Consider the following 11,153-nt stretch of genomic DNA (forward strand, 5'->3'; position numbering starts at 1 on the left):
CAGCTACTCAGGAGGCTGAGGCAGGAGAATTGCCTGAACCCAGGAGGCGGAGGTTGCGGTGAGCCGAGATCGCGCCATTGCACTCCAGCCTGGGTAACAAGAGCGAAACTCCGTCTCAAAAAAAATAAATAAATAAATAAATAAATAAATAAAGTGAAGATTTTATTTCTATTAGAGAATTGGCAACAGAAATATGGTCTTCTCTTCTGAAATTTCACTTAGTTACATGTTGTTTGTGGTAACAGTAACCAAGAATCAAAACAAAGAATTATACTACATTACTTCACTTAGTGTTACTTAGTAATTGATACTGGAAGTAGATTGTGAAACAAGATTACTATAGAACACATAACCCTTCTTCTAGGAATTCAGTGGGCCTCTAGTGGGAAAAAAAAAAAGAACACATAACCTTAACTGACTTTCAGTAAATATCCTTTGGATTAGAATCTCCAGGGACCTTATCTTGGCTCTTTTTTTTGAGACAGAATCTTGCCACTCAGGCTGGAGTGCAGTGGCGCGTGATCTTGGCTCACTGTAACCTCCACCTCTCAGGTTCAAGTGATTCTCCTGCCTCAGCCTCCCAAGTAGCTGGGACTATAGGCGTGCGCCACCATGCCTGGCTAATTTTTGTATTTTCAGTAGAGACAGGGTTTCACTATGTTGGCCAGGCTGGTCTCAAACTCCTGACCTCATGATCTTCCCGTCTCGGCCTCCCAAAGTTTTGGGATTACAGGCATGAGTCACTGTGCCCAGCATGGCTCTTTCCTAACCACATTTCAACCCTCTCAGTCCTCTCAAAGTCCCCCTTATTACTTGTTTCTTGTATATAATAGTTGCTTACTATTTGAACTGAATGGAATTTGTTCTAATATAGTCTTTCTTTTCAAGGAAGCCATGTGCATCTTTGTGGACCCAAGTGCTATTGATTCATTCAGTCAGTATTTTTGGAAGGCTCACTGTACTAGGCATTCTTCCATGAACTTGGGGCACATGAGTGAACAAAACAGACAAAATTCCAGAAGGACCACTATATTGCACATCTCTGTGCCCCACCTCATAACTCAAATTCTGTAGGACTCCTTAGAGCTGTATTTTTCTGTATGATAACAACTAGCTTCATGTTTAAATTAATTAGAAGTAGATGAAATAAAAAAAATTCTGTTACACTAGTCATATTTTAAGTACTCAGTAGTAACTATGACTAGTGGATATTGTGTTGGACAGAGCAGATATAGAACATTTCCATCATTGCAGAAAGTTCTACAGGACAGTGGTACCTTACAGGTTAACAGTGGGATCAGCCCTACTCACCACTCCATTCAATTGCTCACAGTAATACCAATGCAATCAACTTGTTAATGGACCTTTGAACTGTTTTAATCTAATTTTCTATTTTAGTCTTCCTAGACTCCCTAACCCCTGTGCCTAGGGTTCACACCCCAAGATTAATTACTTGCAAGCTCTTATCCTGGACTCTGCCTTCTAGGGAGAATCCAGCTTAGACAAGCACTCCTAATTAGGCCCTCAATTTTATGAACAACCATTGATTTATAAAGGTTTTTTTAACAAGTAGGAAACATTGTCACATTAAATGTACATGTCAGTTGTAAGAAGCATTAAATTTCAGAAATGTTGGAACACAGGAATAAAATTCTTTTATAGTCTAAGTATCTTGGCCCATGACTACTTTAAATCTTTATTTAATGCCATGTACTTGGCTAAACAAAACAACCCCCAGGTTTTGGGTGGTTATTTTTATATACTCTAATCAGTGATTTTTGAGGTTTTTTTTCTGTTTTTGTTTTTTTCTTTTTGAGATGGAGTCTTGCTCTGTCACTCAGGCTGGAGTGCAGCGGTACAATCTCTGCTCATTGCAACCTCTGCCTCCCAGGTTCAAGAGATTCTCCTGCCTCAGCCTCCCCAGTAGCTGGAACTACAGGTGCCCCCCACCATGCCCAGCTAGTTTCTGTTTTTTTGGTAGAGATGGGGTTTCACCCATTGGCCAGGCTGGTGTTGAACTCCTGACCTTGTGATCCGCCTGCCTTGGCGTCCCAAAGTGCTGGGATTACAGGCATAAGCCACTGTACCCGGCCCAATTTCTTGGTTTTAAGTGATGAATACTGAATGTCAGTTTAGGAAAATACTAGGTAGTCATGGGGTTAGTTTAGATTTGGTATTTTATGCTATTACTCTGGTTATGCTCAGCTATGTGACTCCCCTTAACCTGAGTCCACCTATAAGTACTTCTGAAAACCTGGTTTGTGCTGTGCTTGTTATGTCAAACTGATAAGGATGATAGGGGAATAGGAAAACACAAGTATGGTGCTTCAGTTTATCAGCTGTAATAATGCTTCTGTGCATCCCAAGAAATCATCCTTAAGTGTTCTTATTACTATGGGTCTCAGGGTGCACCATAGAGGCCAGTGTGGTGCCTCTGACTCCAAGTCTATGTATGATTTATAGAAGATACTTTTTAAAAATCTGATTAGCTAGTAGATCAGTAAAACCCTTTGCCTGCACTCTGTGTTGACACCCAGTCGAGGGGAGGATGATATGCTGGGCCCAACTAGTGATTGTAAATGAAGTAGAATAATGAATCACAAGACTTTGAGCTGTTCATATTTAATTCCCATTACGTATTTTCTTGAAACTGGAGCATGATGAGGGATTGCTGACAATGGAAAATGAATATAAATAAAGTTAAAGGCTTCATATGTATTTCATTCATGCTTGAGTCATAGCTGGTGCTCATAAATCAATCCAGGATTATGAGGGTAGATATTGACTTCAGTTTGGTTAAAATGAAGTACAGCTTGAGCATTGAGTAGACATGAAAGAGATGTGGAGTTTTTCAAGTCTTAAGTTTAGCAAGAGAGAAGAGAATCAGGGACAGAAGCCTAGGGGAGGCCTACATTGATTCAGCAGGAGAATGCCCTATTTTAGGAGCAAAGGAAGGGGAGACTTTCGAGGAGGAGTATGTTTGAATTATTGTTAGTTCCTTCCAATCTAACTTCTCTGTTAGTGTAAGTAATCTAAAGTTGCTTATGTACTACTATATACTGCAGGGATTATCATTAAGCAAATAATGATAGACTTGCTTATCCTATTGTAATTTTAGTTCCTTGTGGGAGAGGAAGAGGCTGCTTAGTTATATCCAGCGAATGAGTCAAATCCACATTGACACAATGAAGGTAAGAGGATCTGAGTTTGTTAGTTTTTGGAGTATAAAGTGATATAACTCAATTATATAAAATTCATTTTGAAGAAAATAGGAGGAAATCTGCTTCTCGGTGATGGAATTGTGAGTAGTGGATCTTTTCTAAACTTTCTGCACTTTGTAAAATGAGTATTTAAATCAGAAGAACTAAAATATGTTAAGCATACAGGAAAGCATAAGTAGACCACTACCCGACTTGTCAAATCTTAATATTTTGTCTAATTTGCTTTAAGTCTGTTATTTTTAGAGCAAAATATTAGAAACTATTGAAGACCCCTTTGTACTTTTTTTTTTTTTTTTTTTTTAATGAATTGGAGTCATGCTCTGTCATCCAGGCTGGAGTACAGTGGTGCAATCTCAGCTCACTGCAACCTCCATCTCCCTGGCTCAAGTGATCCTCCCATCTCAGCCACCCCAGTAGCTTGGACTATTATGGGTGCACACAACCACACCTGGCTAATTTTTGTATTTTTTGTAGAGACAGGGTCTTCCTATATTGCCCAGGCTGGTCTCAAACTCCTGGCCTGCTTTGGCCTCCCAAAGTGCTAGGATTACACATGTGAGCCTCCTCACCTGGCCCTGTTTATATTTATTTCTGTTTCTAGCCTTTCTTCCCTAGAAGTAAGCATCATCCTGAATTTGGTGTTTATCATTATCATGAATGGTTTTTACCCTTAGTACATATTTATATATATCCAAAAACAATGTATAGAATTGTTTTACATATTTTTTAGACTTTTAAATTTTATTTTTTGAGACAGAGCCTCGCCTTTTTTTTTGTTTTTCTCTTTTTGAGACATAATCTTGCTCTGTCACCCAGGCTGGTGTTCAGTGGTGCCATCTTGTCTCACTGCAACCTCTGCCTCTCAGGATCAAGTGATTCTCATGCATTGGCCTCCCAAGTAGCTGGGGATTACAGGCATACACCACCATGCCTGGCTAATGTTTTTGTAGCTGGGATTACAGGCATATTATCACCATGCCTGGCTAATGTGTTTGTATTTTTATTTTTATTTTTATTTATTTATTTTTTTTGGGACGGAGTTTCGCTCTTGTTACCCAGGCTGGAGTGCAATGGCACGATCTCGGCTCACCGCAACCTCCGCCTCCTGGGTTCAGGCAATTCTCCTGCCTCAGCCTCCTGAGTAGCTGGGATTACAGGCACGCACCACCATGCCCAGCTCATTTTTTGTATTTTTAGTAGAGACGGGGTTTCATCATGTTGACCAGGATGGTCTTGATCTCTTGACCTCGTGATCCACCTGCCTCGGCCTCCCAAAGTGCTGGGATTATAGGCTTGAGCCACCGCACCCGGCCTGTGTTTGTATTTTTAGTAGAGTTGGGGTTTCACCATGTTGGCCAGGCTGGTGTCAAACTCCTGACCTCAAGTGATCTGCCTGCCTCGGCCTCCCAAAGTGCTGGGACTACAGGCGTGAGCCACCGCATCTGGCTGGAATGTGTAATTTTCACAAGCTCTTCAGGGTGATTCTAATACTATACTAGATGAAATGTTTCTTGTTTTGTTAGTGACAGGAAATACACCTTATTCACTCTTTTGACATTCCTAGGTTAAGAAAACTTAGTTTCAGACCTGAAAGGAGATGTAGGATATCTTCTCTTGTGCTTTTTGCCCAATCATTTGCATTTTTCACTGTTTTTTTTTAATACATGTGATATATAGTATTTGAGTTATTTCAGATCCCTCCCTATAAGAATACATATTTTAATTTTGCTTTTGCGAGTTACAGACTTTCTTTTTTCTTTTTCCTTTTTTTGAGATGGTGTCTCTTTCTGTCATCAAGGCTGGAGTGCAATGGTGCGATCTTGGCTAACTACAATCTCTGCCTCCCAGGTTCAAGTGATTCTTTTTTCTCAGTCTCCTGAGTAGCTGGGACTACAGGTACATGCCGCCATGCCCAACTAATTTTTGTATTTTTGTAGTAGAGACAGAGTTTCTCCATATTGGTCAGGCTGGTCTCGAACTCCTGACCTCACATGATCCATCTGCCTTGGCCTCCCAAAGTGCTGGGATTACAGGCGTGAGCCACCATGCCTGGCCTACAGGCTTATTTTCTTTCTTTTTCTTTTTCTTTTTTGATTTGTGGTTTTTTTTTTTTGAGATGGAGTATTGCTTTGTTGCTGTGCTGGAGTGCAGTGGCACAGTCTTAGCTCACCACAACTCCGCCTCCCAGGTTCAAGTGATTCTCCTGCCTCAGCCTCCCAAGTAGCGGGGATTACAGGCGCCTGCCACCACGCCTGGCTAATTTTTTATTTATTTATTTATTTATTTATTTATTTTGAGATGGAGTCTCACTCTTGTTACCCAGGCTGGAGTGTAATGGCGCGATCTTGGCTCACCGCAACCTCCATCTCCTGGGTTCAGGCAATTCTCCTGCCTCAACCTCCTGAGTAACTGGGATTACAGGCACGCGCCATCATGCCCAGTTAAAGTTTTGTATTTTTAGTAGAGACGGGGTTTCACCATGTTGGCCATGCTGGTCGAAAATTCCTGACCTCATGATCCGCCCACCTTGGCTTCCCAAAGTGCTGTGACTACAGGAGTGAGCCACCATGCCCGGCCTAGGCTTATTTTCTATTGACAATCATGTCTGAAAATATTAATGAACATCTTTGGTTCAACTCTATAATAATGTTTTTTTAATAAACAAATTAGTAATTCCTGTAGCAAATATTTTACTTCAGGAAAAATAAAATCCTAGCCCTTTCTGAAGAAGAAACCTAATTTTTTTTTTTTTTTTTTGAGGTGGAGTCTTGCTCTGTCACCAGTATGGAGTGCAGTGGCACAGTCTTGGTTCACTGCAACCTCTGCCTCCCAGGTTCAATCAATTCTCCTGCCTCAACCTCCAGAGTAGCTGGGACTACAGGCATGTGCCACCACGCCCAGCTAATTTTTTTTTTTGGAGACGGTGTCTCGCTCTGACATTAGGCTGGAGCACAGTGGCGCAATCTTGGCTCACTGCAACCTCCACCTCCTGGTTCAAGAGATTCTTCCACCTCAGCCTCTCGAGTAGCTGGGACTACAAGTGAACACCACCACGCTCGGCTAATTTTTGTGTTTTAGTAGAGACGGGGTTTCACCATGTCGGTCAGGATGGTCTCAATCTTTTGACCTCGTGATCCACCTGCCTTGGCTTCCCATGTGCTGGGATTACAGATGTGAGTAATTTTTGTATTTTTAGTAGAGATGAGGTTTCACTATGTTGGCCAGGATGATCTCAATCTCTTGACCTCATGATCTGCTCACCTTGGCCTCCCAAAGTGCTGGGATTACAGGCTGAGCCATTGTGCCTGGCCAGAGGAACCCAATATTAAAGTACTTCATTCTCAGACTGGGTGCAGTGGCTCACACCTGTAATCCCAACACTTTGGGAGGCCAAGGTGGTCAGATAAACTGAGTCAGGAGCTCGAGGCTAGCTTGGCCAACATGGTGAAACCTCATTTCTACCAAAAATACAAAAATTAGCTGGGTGTGGTGGCCGGCACCTGTAATCTCAGCTACTTGGAGGCTGAGGCAGGAGAATTGCTTGAACCGGGAAGGGAGAGGTTGAGGTGAGCTGAGATTGAGCCACTTCACTCTAGCCTGGACAACAAGAGTGAAACTCCATCTAAAAAAAAAAAAAAAAAAAAAACTTAATTCTCATCACAGAGAAGTAAATAGAATGGACACATCAAAAGTGATGTCTAAATATCTTGTCCTGCAGTTGGAAGAAAGTTGCTGTCTTATGTTTTGCCCTTCTTCAGTAGCAGCAGCATAGGGTGTCCTCTTCAGGTAGAGCATAGGAAGGGTGAGATTTCTTCATTAGGTCAGATAATCTCAGGAAATCTCTGCAATCACATTTTCACAATTACCATTAGCAGCAATAAGAATTTTTTTTTTTGAGTTGGAGTCTTGCTCTGTTGCCCAGGCTGGAGTGCAGTGGTGCGATCTTGGCTCACTGCAACCTCTGCTGCCCGGGTTCAAGCAATTCTCCTGCCTCAGCCTCCCAAATAGCTGGGATTACAGGCACCTGCCACCTTGCCAGGCTAATTTTTGTATATTTAATAGAGATGGGATTTCACCATCTTGGCCAGGCTGGGCCTGAACTCCTGACCTCGTGATCCACCCACCTCGGCCTCCCAAAGTGCTGGGATTACAGGCATGAGCCACTACAACCGGTCAAGATTCTTTTTTTTTTTTTTTTTGAGACGGAGTTTCACTCTTGTTACCCAGGCTGGAGTGCAATGGTGCGATCTCGGCTCACCGCAACCTCTGCCTCCTGGGTTCAGGCAATTCTTCTGCCTCAGCCTCCCAAGTAGCTGGGACTACAGGCCGCACCACCATGCCCAGTTAATTTTTTGTATTTTTAATAGAGATGGGGTTTCACCATGTTGACCAGGATGGTCTCGATCTCTTGACCTTGTGATCCACCCGCCTCGGCCTCCCAAAGTGCTGGGATTACAGGCGTGAGCCACCGCGCCCGGCCCATGATTCTTCTTTTAATTACCTTTTTTGTGATAGAGTCTGGCTTTGTCCCCAGGCTGGAGTGCAGTGGTAAAATCTTGGCTCACTGCAACCTCCTCCTTTCTGGTTCAAGCAATTCTCCTGCTTACGCCACCTGAGTAGCTGGGATTAGGATTACAGGTGTGCACCACCACACCCAGCTAATTTTTTTATTTTTAGTAGAGATAGGTTTTCACTATGTTGGCCAGACTGATGATGAACTCCTGACCTTGTGACACGCCTGCCTTGGCCTCCCAAAGTGCTGGGATTACAGACGTGAGCCACCATGCCCCGCCAATAAGATATTTTTGAAATAATATTTAAGGTAATCAGTGGTTTCAGTTGCCCACTTTTTTTTTTTTCTGTTTTTCCTTAAAAACAACATTGTTGGCTAGGCGTGATGGCTCACACCTGCAATGCCAGCAGCTGGGGAGGCTGAGGTGAGTGGATCACTTTAGCTCTTAAGTTCAAGACCAGCCTGGGCAACACAACGAAACTCCATCTGCAAACAGTAGAAAAATTCGCTAGTAATGGTGCACACCTGTAGTCCCAGCTACTTGGGAGGCTGATTTAGTAAAATCACCTGAGCTGGTGGAGTTTGAGGCTTCATTGAACTGTGATTACACCACTGCACTCTAGCCTGGGCAACAGGGTGGGACCCTGTCTCCAAAAAAAAAAAAATTGTTTAACCTCATTTATAAATTATAAATGACGTTGTTGGAAATGGATTTTCAAACTATTCAATCACTGCCTAGTAATGAAATCAATTCCTTAAACAAATTTAACTTCATCAGCAGAGCAGTTCAACAAAGAATTGACCTAGTTCATTACTCAATTGCAGCCCTCAAGGATTTCTACCCTAATTTGATACTTAAAACATAAATAGCTTTATTGAGATATAATTCACAAGTCTTATGATTCACTCATTTTTAGTACGTAAGACAGTGTTTTTTAGGAAGTTCACAGTTTTGTTCAATCACACACAATCTGATTTGAGTTGTAAGAGCTCTTTATATATTCTGGATGTCAATCCTTATGGGAGCTATGATACACAAATACTTTTTCCTAATCTGTGGGTTGTCTTTTTACTTTCTTGGTGGTGTTCTTTGGATTACAAGTTTTAAATTTTTATGTATTCCAATATATATATATTTTGTTCCTTTGTGTCTTGTACTTTTAGTATTGTATTTAGGAAACGCTTGCCAAATCCAAGGTCACTGTGTTTTGTTCTTGACATGGTGTACTTCATGCTAAATTTAGTACAGGTGGCCTCTGAAGCTGAGATTGTGTAATGGTGAAGAGGAAGCGCAGTGTTTGACATAACAAGGACTAATTTTTCAAATGTATCAGTGAAAAAAAAAAGAAAGAAAAAAATGTATCAATGAATGTTTGTTTTTTGTTTTTTGTTTTTTGTTTTTTTCGGACGAAGTCTGGCTCTGTTGCCCAGGCAGGAGTGCAGTGGCACAGTCTCGGCTCACTGCAATCTCCACCTTCCAGGTCCAAATGATTCTCCTGCCTCAGGCTTCCACGTAGCTGGAACTACAGGCATGTGCCACCACACCCAGCTAATTTTTGTATTTTTAGTAGAGAAGGGGTTTCACCAGTTTGGCCATGCTGGTGTCAAACTCCAAACTCATGACCTCAAGTGATCTGCCTACCCCGTTGTCCCAAAGTGCTGGGATTAACAGGAGTGAGCCACTGCACCCAGCCACCAGTATTTGATTTTCAAATATTTAAAGATTGCAGAATTTTTTATTTTTTGATAAGAATATTTACAGAGTTAAATGATGGCATTCATGATTTCTTCTATTCCTGAGATACTTTGACCTCATTTGTGGTATATGATTCCAAATGACTAAACTTGGTATATTTTATTAATATAATAAAGTGGTTTTATAGCAGGATGAAAAAATAATAATCACCAAATATCAACCACATGTCTCTCTGTTATATGTTAACATACATACCTATTGTTTAACAGAGTTGTAAATTCTAGTCATTAGTTGACTCACACTGTCAATACCCAAGTTGAATTGAGCTATAGTCATCTGCTGCTTAATGATGAGGACACATTCTGAGAAATGTGTCATTAAGCAGTTTCATCATTATGGGAACTCAGTGTGCTTACACAAACCTAGATGGTATAGCCTTTTATATACCTAGGCTATAGAATAGAGTGTATTGCTCCTACACTCCAGGCTGGTCTCAACTGCTGGTCTCAAGCAATCATTGCACCTTTGGCCTCCCAAAGGACTTTTAAAAAATCATTTTACCATAGTTATACCCTACCTTTTCTAAGTTAGATATACAAATACTTACCACTGTGTTACAGTTGCCTACAGCAGGAGCCTACTGATCCTAGACTCTAATCCTAGGTAAGTATTTGTGTGTTACAAAACAAAATATTTGTGTGTTACAAAACAAAATGCTTACCTAGGATTAGAGTCTAGGATCAATAGGCTTCTGCTGTAGGCAATTGTAACACAGGGGTAAGTATTTTATATCTAAACTTAGAAAAGGCAGATTATAACTATGGTAAAAATGATTAAAACAACAACAAAAAAAAGCCCTTTGGAGGCCGGGCACGGTGGCTCAAGCCTGTAATCCCAGCACTTTGGGAGGCCGAGGCGGGTGGATCACGAGGTCAAGAGATCGAGACCATCCTGGTCAACATGGTGAAACCCCGTCTCTACTAAAAAAATACAAAAAGTTAGCTGGGCATGGAGGTGCGTGCCTGTAATCCCAGATACTCAGGAGGCTGAGGCAGGAGAATTGCCTGAACCCAGGAGGTGGAGGTTGCGGTGAGCCGAGATCGCGCCGTTGCACTCCAGCCTGGGTAACATGAGTGAAACTCCGTCTCAAAAAAAAAAAAAAAAAAAAAAAAAAGCCCTTTGGGAAGCCAAAGGTACAATGATTGTTTGAGGCCTTGAGGCCAGGAGTTGGAGACCAGCCTGGGCAGTATAGCAAGACCTTCTCTCCCCAAAGAAAAAAAGGAAATTAGCTAGGCATGGTGGTACATGCCTGTAGTCCCAGCTATGTAGGAGGCTGAGGCAAGAGGATCCCTTGAGCCTCGGAATTTGAGGCTACAGTAAGCTAAGATTGTGCCTGTGAATAGCCAAAGCATTGCAACCTGGTGAGAAAGCAAGACCCTGTCTCTAACAAAAACAAAACAAAAACAATACTCACACACACAAACACATTGTTCAGTGATACAAAATTATTTTCTTTCTTTTTTTCTTCTCTTTTGGAGACAGAGTTTCTCTCTGTTACCCCGTGCTGAAGTGTTGTGCACAATAATAGCTTACTACAGCCTTGATCCCCTGGGGCTTAAAGAATCTTCCTACCTCAGTCTCTGGAGGACCTGGGACTACAGATGTGCGCCACTGCATCTTTTTTTTTTTTTTCTTTTCTTTTTTTTTTTTTTTTTTTTTTTTT

The 11,153-nt window shown here is 41.6% G+C and overlaps 1 protein-coding gene across 5 annotated transcripts in view; it reads left to right on the forward strand.

Annotated features, from left to right (window-relative positions):
• Positions 1–11,153, forward strand: part of SAMHD1 (SAM and HD domain containing deoxynucleoside triphosphate triphosphohydrolase 1) — a 69,628-nt gene that overhangs the window by 7,495 nt on the left and 50,980 nt on the right. For all 5 annotated transcript variants that reach the window (XR_004274079.1, XM_032295017.1, XM_032295016.1 and 2 more), the window contains exon 3: positions 3,119–3,191. Coding sequence is in view for 4 of the 5 variants with exons in the window: in XM_032295017.1 (XP_032150908.1) it covers positions 3,119–3,191 (73 nt within the window). In the remaining variant the exon portion in view is untranslated. The remainder of the gene's footprint in view (positions 1–3,118; positions 3,192–11,153) is intronic.

The sequence above is a fragment of the Sapajus apella genome, unplaced genomic scaffold, assembly GCF_009761245.1.
Source record: "Sapajus apella isolate SASKATOON/1434 unplaced genomic scaffold, GSC_monkey_1.0 scaffold33, whole genome shotgun sequence".
In the NCBI taxonomy this organism is placed as follows: domain Eukaryota; kingdom Metazoa; phylum Chordata; class Mammalia; order Primates; family Cebidae; genus Sapajus; species Sapajus apella.